Source organism: Cetorhinus maximus, chromosome 12 (genome assembly GCF_964194155.1).
Source record: "Cetorhinus maximus chromosome 12, sCetMax3.hap1.1, whole genome shotgun sequence".
In the NCBI taxonomy this organism is placed as follows: domain Eukaryota; kingdom Metazoa; phylum Chordata; class Chondrichthyes; order Lamniformes; family Cetorhinidae; genus Cetorhinus; species Cetorhinus maximus.
Window position 1 is genome coordinate 17,128,276 of NC_135890.1, and position 19,606 is coordinate 17,147,881.

General features: G+C 40.9%; 1 protein-coding gene across 1 annotated transcript in view; it reads left to right on the forward strand.

The window, feature by feature from the left end:
* The window catches only part of copg2 (COPI coat complex subunit gamma 2), a 59,073-nt gene that overhangs the window by 24,894 nt on the left and 14,573 nt on the right, over positions 1–19,606 (forward strand). Inside the window, exons 8-18 of the mRNA XM_078553075.1 lie at positions 2,178–2,264; positions 7,220–7,377; positions 8,934–9,067; positions 10,062–10,129; positions 11,190–11,378; positions 12,189–12,284; positions 12,568–12,811; positions 14,047–14,122; positions 15,240–15,343; positions 16,829–16,954; positions 17,377–17,442. Coding sequence (XP_078409201.1) covers positions 2,178–2,264; positions 7,220–7,377; positions 8,934–9,067; positions 10,062–10,129; positions 11,190–11,378; positions 12,189–12,284; positions 12,568–12,811; positions 14,047–14,122; positions 15,240–15,343; positions 16,829–16,954; positions 17,377–17,442 — 1,348 coding nt within the window. The remainder of the gene's footprint in view (positions 1–2,177; positions 2,265–7,219; positions 7,378–8,933; positions 9,068–10,061; positions 10,130–11,189; positions 11,379–12,188; positions 12,285–12,567; positions 12,812–14,046; positions 14,123–15,239; positions 15,344–16,828; positions 16,955–17,376; positions 17,443–19,606) is intronic.

Genomic DNA, 19,606 nt, shown 5'->3' on the forward strand with positions numbered 1-19,606 from the left:
ATATCTATAATAGAATTTAGAAGGCAATTTTACTTTGATAATCTGGGCCCCCCTCAGTGCAGAAATAAGCAGGTATTAGTTTTCAGAAATTCCAGCTGGCAATTAGTACCTAATTGACTATGTGCCTATTTAGCCCACTTCTGGATATTAAAAAAGTCTCAGTGGTGATCCTATAGAACTTTTTCAGGTTAAAAACAACCCTTTTAGCTGCAATTCAGAATTATACTTCAGATTCTTCAGACCCATGGACTATACCACAGGGGATCAGCTTGATTTTTGTAAATTAAAGTGCAATATTTGCCACTCACTCATTCAGGTACCTATGTATTTTTGAGCTTTCCCAGGTCCGTAACAGCTTTGTAAACCTCCTCCTTTCCATTTGCAATAATATACCGCATCCACTACCTCAGAAGAGCACCCACTACCACAACAATGTAATATTTTCCATTCCCACATCAGCTGTTCTGTTACCACTCATAATGATATCATCTATTAGCACTGGAACAGGGACAATTTTAAATAGTAACTGCACGCATACTAGGGGAAGAATTTTCCCCCCATCGGGGGGAGGGGGAGGGGTGGGGGGGGGAGTGCAGGAGCGCCTCTGATTGTGAGGGCACGCCACCATTTTACGTGGGTGGGCCAATTAAGGCCAGCCCATTGTGACGTCCGCCAGGAAGCGCTATGTGCTCCCTGTGCGGGCGGGGGGGAATTCCCTCAGCTGGGAGTGCGCTCTTCCGCGCATGCACGCGAAAGAGCACACTCATCTCTAGGTGCTGCCTCAGGGAGATCGGCGCCAAATTCAAAAATGGTCAATGCACAAAATTAAAATTTTCCTGACATGTGACACTGTCACCTGAGTTGGGACATGTCCATCACCGTCATTCAAACTTTTATTAAATTTTTTAAAACCTACATGAAACCTCATCCCGCCCGTGGATGAGGTTTTATGCTTTTTCTGAAGCCCGCCAGGTCCATTAACTAGTTCAGTTGGTTTTTAAATGGCCTCAATTGGCCGTTGACAGGTCGGCGGGTGCACAACTGCGCTCCCGCCAACCTGAAAATTGAAATGACGCGGGGTGACATTGGGAGTTCTGCCCGACGTCATCCTGCGTCATTTTACGTGTCGGCGAGCGGGCCCCGGACCCCATCCCCCACTCGCTGACCTCAATATCCTGGCCTATGATCTTAACTAAGATTTTCAGGCTCCTTTCAAATGCGAACCAGCGCAGAAAGGAATCTATGTTCCATTATCTCAATGGAACTTAGAGTTTAGATTATAAGAGGTAAAAGGCCGTTGTTTAACCATTGTGTTTTTCCCTCACCTTCTTATTTCCTCCATACTCCCTAGATCTTTCCCATTAGTCTCCAAATAAAAAGGTGAATAGTTGACTTCCTACCAAGCCTCTGCCAAAGTTGTTTGTATTTCTACAAGTTGCACAAGAACAGCCTGGCTTGAATCTTCTCTTTCATGAGGAAAAGCATGGGATCTTGGTTCTCCATTTCCCCAATGGCAAGTTTGAGATCAGGACAAACCTATGTCTTCCATTTCTGTTTTAGTGCAATGCGCCTAACATACTGTACCATTATATTGCTTCCAAATAACTGCTCTGTGTGTGGGATTTGGTAGGCCAAAGGTTCAAGTCTAGGAGTAGAGCTGTTTCACTAGTACCTGTTAGCTTGCTCTCCTGAAGCAATAAAGCACAATGGGTAATTATTCTACTGAAAACTATAGAATCATTTTTAGTGAATTTAAATAAGTTTTTTGATTGAGAAACTTGGGTGACAAGTCAACAATGTTTTGGAAATGCATTGCAACTGGGCTACCATCTGAAAGAGAAAGCTAGGTTAACTGTTCATTTGCAACTTTTGATCTGGCACCACAGTGAAGTGTGTTGTCTCTGTGATCAGAGAGATTCCACTTTCTCATCAACTGCAAGTAATCTTTCTATTTGCTGGTGCACAGATCAATGTTTTTAGGTGACAGTTACATTGCAGCATTTTCCTGTCTTATTTCCATTGTTCCTAGTCTGTCTCTTCATAGCTACAAAAATTATTTTTGCTGTTTACTACGTTAAGTGTTCTAATTAGATAGAGATAAACACCATATTGAAAATTATTCTTTGATATCCAAGGGTATTTATTTGTTTCTTTTGGATTTAAAAAAAAATCTTTAGCACCTTGTATCTACAAGCTACGATGTGGTGAAACGCTGGGTAAATGAGGCTCAAGAGGCTGCCTCCAGTGATAATATCATGGTGCAGGTAAGCTAACTAAAATGAAAATATTACACAGTTTAGCAAAGTAGAATGAGTTTGAAATCAGAACAAGCTATTTATTTTTAAATGAGACACTTATATGGGGGCCAAAAGCTTGAGCTTTAAATACCTGTAGTTTATAGGATGGCTGAGGGAGGTACTCAGGTGGTTTGAGGTCCTAGGAAAGAATGAGCTACAATTGGAAAGCATAAACTTTGTCTTGAATTCAACTCACAAGAGGCTGCAGGGAGGAAAAAGAGCAGCAAGACATAATTTTTAACCTGAGAGTTGGATATAATGGTAAGATAACTGGGTGTTTTGAGATGGATGCGCTTCCTCATCTCAGTTTAGATTGATATTTGTAGTTCAGGAATAAGTAAAGTTCAAAGATAGTTGTGTAGCCCGTTATTACGTCCTCAGGGTGTCCCTAAGTATTTCCCACCAATGAATTACTTTTGAAGTGCAGTCACTGTCATGTAGTCAAATGTGTTGCAAATATTTCATTCATAATTCGTATGTTTCAGACTATAACTTTTAGTTTGAGTAATATAACTTTTAGGTTGGAGATTAAAGTGTTAAATGTAAGATAAATGTAAACATCTGGTTAGAGAAAGTGGTATATATATCAAATGAATGCAAATCAGACAAGCTTGAAATATTACAGTTAAAAGCTAACCTGTGTTTATCTTACAAGGTCAGAGGTAGAGGTGTGAAAGCAACAAAAAATAGGTGTTTTCTCTTAGCTTCGTAATGGAGCAACAAGGTCTACCCTTACTTCAATAAAAGATGTAAATTGTTTCTGTAGTTCCCAGATTTAAAAAAGTTGAAAGCTGGTGTAAACAAGAGAGTTCCTTAACAGCACCAGCAAGTCTGGAGAGAGAACAGTCACATCCATTAGAGAGAAATTATTCATATGGGTTACAGAATCAAAGAGTTTTTTGGAGGTAAATAATTAATTTATATTTCTGTTTGAGCCATTCCAAAGCATGCCACGATGCCATGGAGATGAGCTGTCGGGTTTAGAAGGTTCTTTGTTTAATTTATCTGGGTTTTTCTTACAGAAGGCAGTTGCATTTTTTTATGGTGTAGGCTGCAGCTCATTGAGTCAAGGAACCAAAAGGAGATAAATGTTAAGTCAGGCCTGCACCTTAAGCAGAGAAAATACTAACTTTATCGTTCACTGCATGGAATGCAGGTGGGGACTCGAGGTTGGTTTTAAATTCGTGAGGGAGGAAAGAAGCTGAAAGACTTGCCTAGTTTGAAGCGAGAGGAAGAAATCTACAGTGGTCCTCATAGAGCCTTGTGACAAAAAGCAGTCACCTGAGTTAGTTTGGAAGGCTGTGAGAAGGCAGTTGGATATCTGCCGGCAACCAGGACAAGGAGCTGAGGAGTTCACAGTCATGAGGTCTTTGAGGAAAACTTAAGAGTGTCGCTTAGCCATAGGCTAATGGAAAGATCCTCATAAATCTTGTACCTTGGAGAAAGCTGGAATACTGAGGAGAGTTGGAGTGAATTCCAGTGGCATACCTTTGGTGGGCCTAGGATAAGTGAATAAACCTTCAAGATTTTTGTAACATATAAGAGATCTCTTGTGGGGGGGGGGAAGTAAAAAGTAGAACTGAGTTTATAGCATAAGTCTTTGTAAACTACTGTGTTAACTTAGTAGTGCTTGCTTTGTTGGATTTCTCTTTATAAACAGTAAAGTTTGTTTTTGTTTAAAAGTGTGAAGCCTTGTGGTGTAGTTCTTTTAGTTAAACACTGGGTGTTCTGATTTCTCTTTAAATGTTAATGGGCCCTAACAGGATCGTAATAAATGTAACAGTTAGCAGATAGCAAAGTCCTACAATCCATAAACAAAATGACTGACAAGTTAATATGGTTTTGGTCAAGTTGACTAATAGCAAGAACATTGGTGAAGATACTGGAAGCGCTCCCTGCTTTTATTCATCATTTACAGGATGTGGGCATCACTGGCTAGACCAGCATTTATTGCCCGTCGCTAATTGCCCTTGAGAAGATGGTGGTGGTGGTGAGCTGCCTTCTTGAACCCCTGCAGTCCATGTGGTGTAGGTAAACCCACAGTGCTGTTAGGAAGGGAGTTCCAGGATTTTGACTCAGCGACAGTGAAGGAGCAGCAATATATTTCAAAGTCAGGATGGTGAGTGGCTTGGAGGGGAACTTGCAGGTCGTGGTGTTCCCATGTATCTGCTGTCTTTGTCCTTCTAGATGGTCGTGGGGTTGGAAGGTGGTGTCTAAGAAGCCTTGGTCAGTTCCTGTAGTGCGTCTTGTAGATGGTACACAGTGCTGCCACTGTGCATCAGTGGTGGAGGGAATGAATGTTTGTGTATGGAGTGACAATCAAGCAGGTTGTTTTGTCCTGGGTGGTGTCAAGCTTCTTGAATGTTGTTGGAGCTGCAGTCATCCAGGCAAGTGGAAAGTATTCCATCACATTCCTGACTTGTGCCTTGTAGATGGCGGACAGGCTTTGGAGAGTCAGCAAGTGAGTTACTCTCCACAGGATTCCAAGCCTTTGACCTGCTGTTGTCACCACAGTATTTATATGGCTAGTCCAGTTCAGTTTCTGGTCAGTGGTAAGCTCCCAGGATGTTGATAGTGGGGGATTCAGTGATGGTAATGCCATTGAATGTCATGGGGCGATGGTTGGATTCTCTCTTGTTGGAGATGGTTACTGCCTTGCACTTGTGTGTCACGAATGTTACTTGCCACTTGTCAGCCCAAGCCTGGATATTGTCCAGGTCTTGCTGCATTTGGACATGAACTGCTTCAGTATCTGAAGAATCGAGAATGGCGCTGAACATCATGCAATCATCAGCAAACATCCCCACTTCTGATCTTATGATGGAAGGAAGGTCATTGATGAAGCAACTGAAGATGATTGGACCTAGGACATTATCCTGAGGAACTCCTGCAGAGATGTCCTGGAACTGAGATGATTGACCTCTAACAACCATAGCCACCTTCCTTTGTGCCAGGTATGACTCCAACCCTGATTCCCATTGACTCCAGTTTTGCTAGGACTCCTCGATGCCTTAGTGAGTGAAATGCTACCTTGATGTCAAGGGCAGTCACTCACACCTCCCTCTAAAGTTCAGCTCTTTTGTCCATGCCTGAACCAAAGCTGTAATGAGGTCAGGAGCTGAGTGGTTCTGACGGAACCCAAACTGAGCATCAGTGAGCAGGTTTTTGCTAAGCAAGTGGCACTTTATGGCACTGTTGATGACGCCTTCCATCACTTTAATTATGATGGAGAGTAGACTGATGCGGTAGTAATTGCCCGGGTTGGATTTTTCCTGCTTTTTGTGTACAGGACATACCTGGGCAATTTTCCACATTGCTGGGTGGATGCCAATGTTGTAACAGTCTTGGAACAGCTTGTCTAGGGACCCAGCAAGTTCTGGATCACATGTCTTCAGTACTATATTGGAATATTGTCAGGGCCCATAGCCGTTGCAGTATCCAGTGCCTTCAGCCGGTTCTTGATATCGGAGTGAATTGAATTGGCTGAAGACTGGCATCTGTGATGCTGAAGTTCTCCGGAGGGGGTCGAGACAGACCATCCACTCGGCACTTCTGGCTGAAGATTGTTGCAAATGCTTCAGCCTCATCTTTTGCACTGATGTGCTGCCCCCCCCACCCCCCACATCATTGAGGATGAGGATATTTGTGGAGCCTCCTCCTCCAGTGAGTTGTTTTCCATTCATGACTCAATGTGGCAGGACTGCAGAGCTTAAATCTGGTCTGTTGGTTGTGGAATCACTTAGCTCTGTCTGTCACTTGCTGCTTATGCTGTGTTGTAGCTTCACCTAATTTTTAGGTTTGCCTGGTGCTGCTCCTTGCATGCTCTCCTGCACTCTTTATTGAACCAGGATTTATCCCCTGGCTTAATGGTAATATTAGAGTGGGGGATATAACGGGCCATGAGGTTACAGATTGTGGTCGTATACAATTCTGCTGCTGCTGATGGCCCATAGCGCCTTAGACTTTTAATTCCAGATTTTTATTTAATTCAGATTCGACCACCTGCCGTGATGGGTTTATCATTATCCTGGGTCTCTGGATTACTAGTCTAGTGACAATACCACTATGCCATCGCCTCCCCCCTTTCAAATAGTTTCACTGAATCTTTGACATCTACCTGGAAGAACAAATGGGACCTTGATTTAACATCACCAAAAGTGGATGCCTCCAACTACCTTGGTACTGAAGTGTTGGCCTAAATTATGTGCTGAGTTGTGTGGGTTCAACTTCTAGGGAATACAAAGTGCCTTTTTACTGAATTTTTACATTACCTTGGGTCTTAAACAACACGACTCTTGATTCCTGTCTGCAGCCTGGAACCGCCACTCATCATGTCACTGAAGTGGAATGTAATGGTGTCACGTTTGAGCTACTTAAAACAAAATATTTCCTGTAGATAGCTTTTGGTAAAAGCATAACAAGGTAATGCCAATAGATGATGATAAACGTATCGATATCTTGCCATGTAATATTAGTACTAAGAGACTATTTAATAGAAACCCTTCAGTAGACTTGACCTCCATCACACCTTCTTCACTCTTTTATTGATAGTGATATCACTATTGCTCTTCCGAATTTATTTTATTCCTCTTGTACCCTAGTTTGTTTTACGCATCTCCCCATCTTGAAATTAAGGTTCATTGAACTAATTAATCTTCTAGCTCATTTGGTTTGCTGAAGCACAAACCATGGAAGCCTTTCCCCACTCAGTCTTGCATTGTTCCTACAATTTATAGGCTTTTAAAACCTATGGAACTGTACTCCAGCAAAGAACCAGGGCTTGTTAAGGAAGTCAAAAGAAAATGGCGGAGTCGTTGTGGGAGAATATCAGTGCTGAGATGCTGAGGGTGTTAATGTTTTCATTGTTGATGCCTTACTTGCTAATGTTTTCTTGTCATCCTTCCTGCAATGTTTTATTACAGTACCATGCTTTAGGCCTCTTGTATCACATTCGGAAGACTGACCGCTTAGCTGTTACAAAGATGGTAAATAAATTTACGAAGTCTGGTCTGAAATCCCCTTTTGCCTATTGCATGCTGATCCGGATTGCAAGCAAACTTCTGGAGGAAGCGGAGGGGGGGTAAGTTACTCCCTCTTTTTGTATTCCAACCTCACATCCCCAATTGTGTTGTCTAACGAGTTAAATTGATCATTTTGGGGTGGGAATTCAGCAATCTAACAAATATGTATCCAAAATACTAAGTTACACAGTCAGATTTGTATCTGACCATTCAAATCTAACCATGCAATCAGGTTGTTGTCCTGTTTTCATGTCTAACTGAGAGTACAGGGATCTGGAAAAACTTTGGGAACAAAATTCTTGCTATCACAGATTTTAGTGAAATAGTACAAATGAATATGAAGTGATTTTGTACTTGTGCCTACTTTCTCATTAAAATTAGTGAAGATACTAGAATCATATAGAATTATAGAATGATTTACAGCACAGAAGGAGGCCATTCGGTCCATCATCTGTACAGGCTCTCAGCAAGCGCAATTCACCTAGTGCCACTCTCCCAGCTTTCCCTGTAGACCTGCACATTTTTCCTCTTTAGATAATGATCCGATTATGTTTTGAAAGCCATGATTGAATCTGCCTCCACCACATTGTTAGGCAGTGCATTCCAGTTCCTGACCACTCGCTGCGTAAAAATGATTTTCCTCATGTTGCCATTTCTTTTCCTCAGCCCTTTTTTCTTTGCCTTTGATTCTAATAGAAAACATTGCTTTTGTTTATTTTCTCTGCTCTTGGGATGCTGCCCAGTGACTGGTGAGAAACTGTTGCTTGAGGAAAAGAGTGATTTTTTTCCCTTATATTTTTAAATTCCACTCTATTCCAAGATGGAGTTGGTCTCAGCCTGGTACCGTTTTTTTTCCTGATGGCAGGGTTGAGATTAGAAAACTGCAAACAATTCCCTATCCTGTGGTACGTCAGGAGAAATAACCTTTTCGTGATATCTCACGAGAAATTAAAGGAGATGAGGAGCCATGAGAACAGAGGCTGAGATTTAAAGCTGAGCTCCCTAAGCTCATATGTGATAATTTTTCAGCTTTTCTGTTGTGAGCCTTTCCCACCAGGAGTGTTTATTGGAAATTCAGGTATGTGCTGTGCATGGTTTTCCAACCACAATGATTGGAAACTATGATGCATTTGTCCCTGGATTCTTGATATAAGCTGCTGATAGGTGAGGGCCCCACAGGAAGTGTCAAATCAGAAAATTACCCCTAACAGTGGGGCTTGAAAACTTTCAGTGTGCTACAGTGCCAACATTTTGTAAGATGTCTGAGTATAATCTGTTTACTTAATAAGCCTGCAAAATATTGTCATTGTAACAACTGATGTAAATTGTTAATTTGGTCATGTGTTTTTGATTAATAACGCTTGCTGTGACTCTCAAAACCAAATTAAATCTGAATAAAACTCTGCTCACAAACCACTATATATGTAAAGTGAAAATGATTACAAAGTACTAATCTCATCTCTGGATTTAGATGACGGTTATATCCTGCCCAAGCCTTGTCCTCGTTCGAAGTTATCTTATTTCCACTGTTAGTTTATAAAACTGTAGTCACTTCCAGGGATCCATATTTCCCTGAATCTGTTCGTACTGACCCTGGAATCCTATAACCTAACAGGCAGGACAGTCCCTTGTTTGATTTCATTGAAGGCTGCTTGCGCAATAAACATGAAATGGTTGTCTATGAAGCAGCATCAGCCATCGTCCACCTACCTAACTGCACAGCTAGGGAGCTGGCACCAGCTGTCTCAGGTAAGTACTTTTTAAACTGATAGCACAGGCAGATATATGTAGCTTCCAATTTAGATGCAAGGCTATTATTATAACGGTGCAACACAAAATAGCCCATTACAGAAGCCTGATCATTACTATCACTCCTGAAAAGCTCTAAAACTAATCCATGAGAGACATGTTTGAAAACTGTGGTTCCCTTGATGGGTTCATTGTGTAAATGCATGGCATAGTATTCAGACATATGCAAGATTAATTGATGTTAACTGGGGCAGCAGTGGGGATTCTACAATTGGTTTCATGCCTACGGGCTAAGGAGAGGGAAAAAAGTCATCAGGAACTTTAGCTGAATGTTACCCAGTCAGGATATGCATACCCATGTAGCAATGACCTCAGCGACTTTATGATAGAAAAGGAAGGAATTGGTCATATTTACCATTCTTCATTACTATCTCTGATCCCTGTGCAAAGCTGCAACCTTAGAGTAAGAACTGGATCTGACTTAGTTGTGATGTCCCCCTACGATTGAGAATTATGCCAGTGTTCATTTTTTTGAAGTTCATGCGAAGAATGCCTTGGGTTCTGGATGGCTGATGGCACTCGCACAACTGTACCCCAGACTTCATTCGAGATGGGGATTAAAGCTTTGGCGCTGTCAGAAACCAGTCTTTGGATTGTCGGCATGCCACCTGTGGAACATAATGGATCACAGTTGAATAACATTAGATTAATGATGCAGCATGCTTGTTCAGTTGTATTTGGAATGGGAGGAATCTGAGTTTTCTGGTTTTGGAAATTTTTCCAGTGATGAATTGCCTGCTTAAAGAAAGTAAATATACTGTCATAAACAGTAGTAATAATATCATTCTTTAGGAGGGCAGGGTAGTTAGCTCAAATGTTATTTTCTTGTATGCTAGTTTAATTTTAAATTGATAATCTGTGCTACTATCTGAATTTTGCCCTATTGATTCTTACTGTATGGCAAAGTTAACTTTTTTACTGTACTTTCAAACAGTGCTCCAACTTTTCTGTAGTTCTTCCAAACCAGCCCTGAGATTTGCTGCTGTTAGAACCCTCAACAAAGTAAGTTTACAGTTTGTTGCTTTTCCAATATATAAATAATGTTTGTGAATTTTAAAAATCACTAAACTAATCTTTGTATAAACCCTTTGGTCCTTTTGGTATAACTGTCATTGTTAGGTTAAATATTTTTATCCTCTTTTTTGACCTGCCTGGAAGATCCAATGTCATATTTAAGTCACCAAACCAAGCCACTGAAAAACCCACATAGGTAGAGTTTTGCTTTGCCTGAAACAAGCTACTTAAGTACTGAGAGCTCAGGTGCAGGTTGGAAGAGCCAAGACTTTGGAGTCCCAACAGTGTGCACTGTATTGCTGTATCTTAAATAGTTATAATTGGACAACTTACCAAAAGAGTAGTCATGATCTTCCATCTATTTGACCAGCTAGGACAATGCCTATCCATTGAGGCATTAGCCTACAGCGTTATTTGGCGCTGTCTGGAAAGCATTTCAGCCTCCAGTGACAGATCTACCACACAAGGTTTCATGAGTGAGCTAAACAGGCTGGTCGTTATCCACAATGCCATGCAGTACTGCAAACCTATATGTTTAGTTACTGAAGATTTTGCAAGTGGTTGACTTGGTTCTGAACTTTCATTGTCAGATGTGTCATCTTGAAGCCACCTTGACTCTATTGGAACCCCAAGTTATTCTTGTAAAATACTGGGCTTAGTAGAATCGAGTAGTCAGTAAATGAATTGATTAAAACGTTATCCTCTATGCTCTGAGTTTCTAATCTGAGCCTTGGAGTAACAATGCATTAAAGTTATGAGGAAAGTTGGATAATTATCCTAAGGCTTCCACACCTACAAGTGGTCCATTGCAGAGCAGAATTAGAAAAAAGCCAAGGAGCCATGAGGTGCACATGGGAGCAAGGGAGCAAGGGAGAAGGAGTTTTGTTTGACAAATACACAGCTATGTTGCAATGTTAGTGAAATAGATTCTTGTTTCTTGAAATATTATTGTTTTTGAAGAATGGCTTTGTGCTTCTTTATGGAAATTTCAGGAATGCTTAGAAACCATTTGTTAAACCCTGGAATCTTTGTTTTTGTTGCCTGGAAGGTTGCAATGAAGCACCCGTCTGCTGTGACTGCCTGTAACCTGGACCTAGAGAACCTGATCACAGATTCGAACCGCAGCATCGCCACACTAGCCATCACTACGCTGCTGAAAACCGGCAGCGAGAGTAGTGTGGATCGGCTCATGAAACAGATCTCAACCTTCGTGTCTGAAATATCTGATGAATTTAAGGTGAAACCCTTTAGAAAGTCTTATCCCCAGTGGGTCAAGAGAACAGTCCCAAAGTAATGAACAGGGCTTATCCCTTCAGATTTTGTTTGTTTTGTTTTTATTTTCCAGGAACTCTTCAGCTTTCATTTTAAAGAATATTGTATTTTGCAATGAAAATTTTGGAGAACGTCATTGTCCTTGAATTGTACTGAGGGAAACATTAATACTAAGCACATATGTCTGAGGTTCCTGCCTCTGTTACTGTAGGCAGAAGTGTTAATCTGCTAAATCAGATTAATAACTCCACTGACTTTGAGCAACCAATTTCAGTGTGGGATACCAGCATATCAACCTATTTAGTGTCGCTTCAGGGACAGATATAGCACTGTAAGAAATATGAATGTTTGAAGGTAATCTACTGCTGGACAGAAACAAAGAAAGATAAGTATTCTCTTGCCAGATCTGTGACCCACATCATGATTTGCATTTGTTGTTAAAATTCAATTACATTGAGGTTAGATAAACATCAAGATCAAGGTAATGAATAGGGAAAAGCAAAATACTGCGGATGCTGGAAATCTAGAACAAAGACAATAATACCTGGAAAAACTCAGCAGGTCTGACAGCATCTGCGGAGAGAGATACAGTTGACGTTTACAGACTCAAAACGTCAACTGTATCCCTCTCCGCAGATGCTGTCAGACCTGCTGAGTTTTTCCAGGTATTTTTATTTTTGTAATGAATAGAGAAATGTTTGTGAGATGGAAAGAGTAAGTAGAACATCTGTCACAGAGTACTGATCGCAATTGTGTTTATACAATTGTTGTTTAGGTCGTTGTGGTGGAAGCAATCAGTGCACTTTGCCAGAAATATCCTCGCAAACACAGTGTTATGATGAACTTCCTTTCCAATATGCTGAGGGATGAGGTGAGCATTAACCGTGGCCTTGTACATTATCTCTCGCTCTCTTCAGGTAGCATGCCCTAAAAGGGCATTGGCAACATTGGATCTCCATGTTAATCTTGCTGTAGAGGTGTACATACTTGTGCATAATTTGGGGTACTGCAAATACCTGTATGGTAATTGGATTGGGAATTATTAAATTTGATTCTGCTAAAAGATGAAATGCACTGCTGATATGCAGACTTTTCTGTGTTATTGTCATATGAAACTAAGTTTTGCTCATTGCATTGTACATTTGTCTACCTAGGGTGGGTTTGAGTACAAACGTGCCATTGTTGATTGCATAATTAATATCATCGAGGAGAATCCAGAGAGTAAAGAAACTGGTCTGGCCCATTTGTGTGAGTTTATTGAAGACTGTGAGCACACTGTTCTGGCCACTCGTATACTCCATCTGTTGGGCAGAGAAGCACCCAAGACTCCAGTTCCTTCCAAGTACATTCGGTTTATATTCAACAGAGTGGTGTTGGAAAACGAAGCAGTGAGAGCTGGTATGCGCGATCTAATGCAAAGTAATATTTCAAATGCCTATTCAGTTTTTTGCTGATTGAGTTTGTGTAGAATTCATTACATTCCTTTTTAATGTGTTTTTTATGATAACTAGACCATATTTCCTGACTTGTAGTCCTCCCTCCACTGTAATTTCCATGTTCTATGAATTTCCACATTTAACTGTGTTACCTAAAGGTTAGTGGTGCTTCAGAAAGAGAGATAGGAATTAGAGAGCATACTTGTCTATCCATCCCTTGCTCAAGAGGACAAAGTGTAGAACATAAAATCCAAAAGAACGGAGGGGATGAGTAAAACCTTTTCGACTCTGTTTTCTGAATCCTGTTTTCTTTCTATTCTGCTGACCCCACTTGTCGTTAACTGTGCAATTAGACGTGTCATAAATGCTGCTCAACTCATTCAATTTTCTGAAGCAGGTGGTCAGTTCCAAGCAGAGTCTTCTGATGCCTGAAGCTTCACTATGAATCCTGAATACGATCCAGGGTACAGGTGTCCTTGGTGAATTACTGATTGGGGAATAGTGCATTTTAGTCATAGAATGGTTACGGCGCAGAAGGAGGCCATTTGACCCATCGTGTCCTTGTCGACTCTTTCTGAGAGCAACCCAACTAGTCACACTTCCCTGCCTTTTCCCCATAGCCCTGCAAATCTTTTCTCTTCAGATAATTATTGAATTCCCTTTTGAAAGCCACAATTGAATCTGCCTCCATCACATTCAAAGGCACTGCCAGATCCTAACCACTTGTTGGGTAAAAAGATCTTCCTGGTTATGAGGAGGGAAAAGCTACCACTCCCAACAAATTGGTAAATGTTAATTCCAGAAGGGTGGGAGAAACTAAAGACATTAAGCTTACAGTATAACATAGTTGTGATAATATCTACCATTTAAATCACACCTCAATATTTAGAGGATGCGATCATATAAAAGACTTGCGTCTATATAGCGCTTTTCACGACCACCTAGCATCTCAAAGCATTTTACAGCCAGCGAAGTACTTTTGAAGTGTAGTGACTGTTGTAATGTAGGAAATCTTGATGAAGATGCAACTTAGACTATATCTCTTCAGTATTAGCTAATTTTCAACCATTGACTGAAGTATTTACAAAAGCCATATCAAAACATCCGTGATATATTTCAATATGATAGGGAGTGTTTTATTATTTATTGTTGTGTGCGATCTTTTAACCAGTTGGTTATTGCATTTTCTGTCTCCAGCTGCTGTCAGTGCATTAGCTAAGTTTGGAGCCCAAAATGAGGAGTTGCTTCCAAGTGTCTTGGTTCTTTTACAGAGGTGAGAATCACATTATCCACCAGTTGTTGGCTTTACCTTGTTTAAAAGAATAGCTGATTAGCAAAGTTTAGAGCTGAAATGAAAACGGAAAATGCTGGCAATACTCAGCAGTCCTGGCAGCATCTGTGGAGAGAGAAACAGTTAACATTTCAGGTCTGTGACCTTGCAAAGAAGCTGGCAGTTCTGAAGAGAGGTCATAGACCTGAAACATTAACTCTGTTTCTCTCTCCACAGATGCTGCCAGAGCTGTTGAGTATTTCCAGCATTTTATATTTTTATTTCAGATTTCCAGCATTCACAGTATATTGCTTTTGTATTAAAAAGAGCTAATTTTGACATTTAAAGTCCAAGAGCATCATGATGCTCTGACTGTTGGAGGACTGATGAGCAATGGCATGGAGTGAAAGGTGGAGATTTTTTTGTTTCCTCTTTATCACTCAAGATGTTGGTTTCATGATGCACCAAACAAGAGGCAGTTGCAAAAATGGGACAGCAGGGTAGTAGAGAGATGGACTTCGGTGATCTAAATGATCTTCTCTCATTCTTGTGCTTAGAAGCCTACCTATTCTGGAGAACTGTGGGCAAGATTAGCTTCAAGATAGCCATCCAAATGCCTCCTCAATTAGCAGAAGATGTTGAATCAGAGAAACCAGAAAAAATAATTGGGTTAATTTAAAAGAAACTAAAATAAGCGTTTACTGAGACCCCCATTTCTTCTGGAAAGGTTTGGAATTCAGAATTTATCTTTCCGGATGTTGGAAATGACAGTTTTCCAAGTAATTCCACATGTACATTTTCTTAAGGAGAGGGGAGAGCAGTTTGAAGTATTTTTGAAGTTAGAGTTTTAAGCATATTATGGTTACTCTGAATGATTGACAAATTCAGATCTGCCACAATTTTTTGCTGTGTTATTGTTCAGTTTCATGTCGTAAAGTATTTTCACAAATGAGATTGGGTGATGCAGCTGGTTAGCATTTTGTCCATTCACATTCAGGACCTTGGTTTGGAACCAGCTTAGTTAAGCTCAATTGTTGTAAGCTACTTATTAAATCTTCCATCTTTTTGGGCTATTGACTGGCAAAAGTGTAATATGAATCTGAAACCTTCCACCTCACAGGTGTATGATGGACTGTGATGATGAAGTCCGTGACCGTGCAACTTTCTATGTGAATGTATTACAGCAACGGCAGAAAGTTCTCAACGCTAGCTATATTTTTAATGGTGAGTAAGTTTTCTGAAAGTATGTATATTGCCTTAACCCTGGATGTTTGGATGGGGGCTGTGATAGACCATTCTATATCTCTTCAGTATTAGCTAATTTTCAACCATTGACTGAAGTATTGTAGTAGCTGACAAACATAGTTTCAGACCCACAGCTGAGATAGATGTTCAGAGCCCCTGCCAAAGCCTCCCTCCTCCCACATTGCTGAGAGGGACCTTCAGCGCTTAAATACTGCCACTAATGGGAGGGTCTAATTAGTGTGATCATTTTTACGTAGGTAGTTCATGTTATAAATATCAGAATTTATAATAAAAAAAGGATTTGCATGTTCATGACCACCTCAAAGTGCTTTATAACCAATGAAATACTTCTGAAGTGTAGTCACTGTTGTCATGTAGGAAACACAGCAACCAATTTTCACACAACAAACTCCCACAAACAGCTGTGATAATAACTAGATAATCTGTTTTGGGGATGTTGATTGATGGATAAATATTGGCCAGAACACCACGGATAACCCCCTGCTCTTCTTCAAAATAATGCCATGGGATCTTTTAAATCTATCCAAGCAGGCAGATGGGGCCTCAGTTTAATGTCTCATCTGAAAAACGGCACCTCCAACAGTGCAGCATTCCCTCAATACTGCACTGGAGTGTCAGCCTTGATTTTTGTGCTCATGCCCTGGAGTGGGACTTGAACTCAGAACTTTGTGACTTGGAGGCAGGAGTGCTACCAACTAAGCCACGGTTGACACTTTAGGTGAAAATATTAATATAAAAACAGAATATAAGACTAAAATAAGGACTGAATTTTCCTGTGCTGTAGAGTTGGCAGCTCTCCAGCATTGTCCTGGAGTCTTCAAGAATTGAACTATTATGACTAGCCCGGGAGAAAAAGCAAAGGAATGTGAAAAAAGATCACTTTCTTTAAACAATCCCGTTGATCATTTATAAAACTACTAGAGGTGGATAAAAAAGGTTGGATGATAGTTGAATGTCAGTCAGTCATTTAACAAAGAGTCTGTTCACTTTCCAATTGGTCTGAGAAGACAATGCGCTGCGAGGTTGGACATGCCAGGTGACCAGTGGCAGGTACGTGGAATTGAGATGGTAGTAGGGTGAGGATCATGTGATGAAACCCCCAGTAATTCATCCAACCAGAGTTGGCAACCCTACTGCACGCTCTGATCCAATTATCCACATGATTCTAAAATTTTCACCCGATGATTGCACTTGGTCTTTACTCTCAAGGGAGAAAAACCTCTTTGTTTGTCTGGGGACGGTTGAAAGATTCGGCAGTTTTACAGAGAGATACTGCAGTGCTATCATTTAAATATTTATGATGTTTCCAATGCAGACTTCTCAATTGAATGCGAACTAAAATTAATAAATGATATTTCAAGGTATAATTTTAAAATGTATCCAGTACATTGACAATTAAATACTAAAGAGAAGTGATTACATTTTTGCTTGTTTTTTTTGCAGGTTTGTCAGTCTCTATTCCAGGATTGGAACGAGCTTTACATCAGTATACCCTGGAGCCTTCAGATAAACCATTCGACATGAAGTCAGTGCCCTTGGCCACTGCTGTTAATGTTGAGCAGAAAACTGGTAGGCTGCTGAGCAGAGTGACCTGCTATTTACTCTTGTGGTAGAAATATGCATTTTACTTACGTGCAAATCACAAATCATCTATATCCTCTTCTCTCTTCTACCCAACAACTAATTCAGCTGGACGGTTCATACGTGTCACAGCCAGGTGCTCATTTCATCTATCACGTGGTTATTGTGAGCACTACGGTTCCAGGCTGTTTGGAAAATTGACCCCAGGACTTAATTTTAAATGATTATTTTAAATGTGAATACTACATAATGTGTTTATTTTAAACTTATTTGCAAATTTTAAAATGGGCAGAATGGTTGGCAAGGTTCATGTGAGATAATGGCGTGGCATGGTAATACTTGTGTTTTTGGATTGGTTCTGAAATTCTGAAAATAGAATAAACCTGCCTTTGCCTGTGTTCTCCCTGCAGAAATTACACCTGTTGCCAGTAAACAGCTAGAGAAGATTGCACCATTGCGCCAAGACATATTCCAAGGTAAAAAAAAAGTTTAATCTTTGACTAAAAGAAGTTCTATAGCTTTATGCCATTCTGTTTTTTCATGTATTTAGATTCACCCCATTCTTAAGGTCTGAATCTGTGCTTGCAAAGTCTCGAGCTTCTGGTTAATACTTTCCCACCATAACAGTGCTGTATGGAATCTGTGGCTGTGAACCCCAATCGTAACTCTGTTGTAATGTCTATTATTTGTTAGAATCCCTTCCATTGATGTTGAGAGTGGGTCTGTTGACAATAGGGAGTGATTTAAAAGAAATTAAACTATTGGTTGAGAAGGGAGCTGGTGATAGTGTGCCTGGTTAGACCATACTAGGAGTTCTGTGAACAGTTCCAATCCATATTATAAAAATAACATAGAGACCTTGGAGAAGGTGCAAAAACTGTTTACTAGAATGATGCCAGAACTGAGAGGTTATACCTATCAGGAAAAGTTGAACAAGCTTAGGACTCTAGAAAAGCAAAGACTGATAGTGACCTGATAGAGATCTTTAAGATTATGGAAGGATTTGATATGGTGGATGTATAGAAGATGTTCCCACTTGCGAGTGAGAGCAGAACTAGGGGCTGTAAATATAAGATGGTCACTAAAAAATTCAGCAGAGAATTCAGGAGAAACTTCTTTACGTGGTTAAAATATGGAACTCATGACCACAGGGAGTGGTTGATGAAAATTGCATAGATGCAAAGGAAATTTGGAAAGGAACAGAAGGATATATTGCTAGGGTTAGATGAAGGGGGTTGGGAGGAGGCTCTCGTGGAGATTTTTTAAAAATCAATCATGGGATGTGGGCGTTGCTGGTTAGGCCAGCTTTTATTGCCCACCCCTAATTGCCCTTGGGAAGGCAGTGGTGAGCTGCCTTCTTAAACCCCTGCAGTCCATGTGGTGCAGGTATACCCACAGTGCTGTTGGGGAGGGAGTTCCAGGATTTTGACCCAGCAACAGTGAAGGAACGGCAACATATTTCCAAGTCAGGATGGTGAGTGGCTTAGAGGGGAACTTCCAGGTGATGGTGTTCCCATGTGTCTGCTGCCCTTGTCCTTCTAGATGGTACAAAAACAGAAAATGCTGGAAAAACTCAGCAGGTCTAGTAGCATTTGTGGTGAGGGAAACAGAGTTAACGTTTCGAGTCCATATGCTCTGAAGAAGTGTCTAACAGACTCAAAATGTTAACTCTGTTTCTTTCTCCACAGATGCTGCTAGACCTGCTGAGTTTTCCTAGCATTTTCTGTTTTTGTTTCAGATTTCCAACGTCCGCAGTATTCTGCTTTTACCTTCTAGGTGGTAGTGGTCGTGAGTTTGGAAGGTGCTGTCTAAGAAGCCTTGGTGAGTTCCTCCAGTGCATCTTGTAGATGGTACACACTGCTTCCACTGTGCATCGGTGGTGGAGGGAGCCTATATGTGGATGAGGTGCCAGTGAATTGGACTACTTTGTCCTGGATAGTGTCAAGCTTCCTAAATATTTTTGGAGCTGTACTCATCATGCAAGTGGAGAGTATTCCATCACACTCCTGAAATGTGCCCGGTAGATGGTGGAAAAGCTTTGTGGTGTCAGGAGGTGAGTTACACGCTGCTGAATTCCTAGCCTCTGAACTGCACTTGTAGCCACAGTATTTATATGGCTAGTCCAGTTCAGTTTCTGGTCAATGGTAATCCCCAGGATGTTGATAGTGGGGGATTCAGTGATGGTAATGCCATTGAACGTCAAGGGACGATGGTTAGATTCTCTCTTGTTGGAGATGGTCATTGCCTGGCACTTGTGGTGTGAATGTTACTTGCCACTTGTCAGCCCAAGCCTGAATATTGTCCAGGTCTTGCTGCATTTGGACATGGACTGCTTCAGTATATGAGGAGTTGCAAATGGTGCTGAACATCGTGAAATCATTAGCGAACATCCCCACTTCTTACCTTATGATGGAAGGAAGGTCATTGATGAAGCAGCTGAAGATGGTTGGGCTGAGGAAACTACCCTGAGGAACTCCTGCAGTGATGTCCTGGAACTGAGATGATTGACCTCCAACAACCACAACTACTTCTTTTGTGCTAGGTATGACTCCAACCAGCGGAGAGTTTTCCCCCCCGATTTTGGCACAAGCCCTCAGCCCGCAGGGTCAACAGGGCTGAGTTTGCCATTGTTGTTTCTGG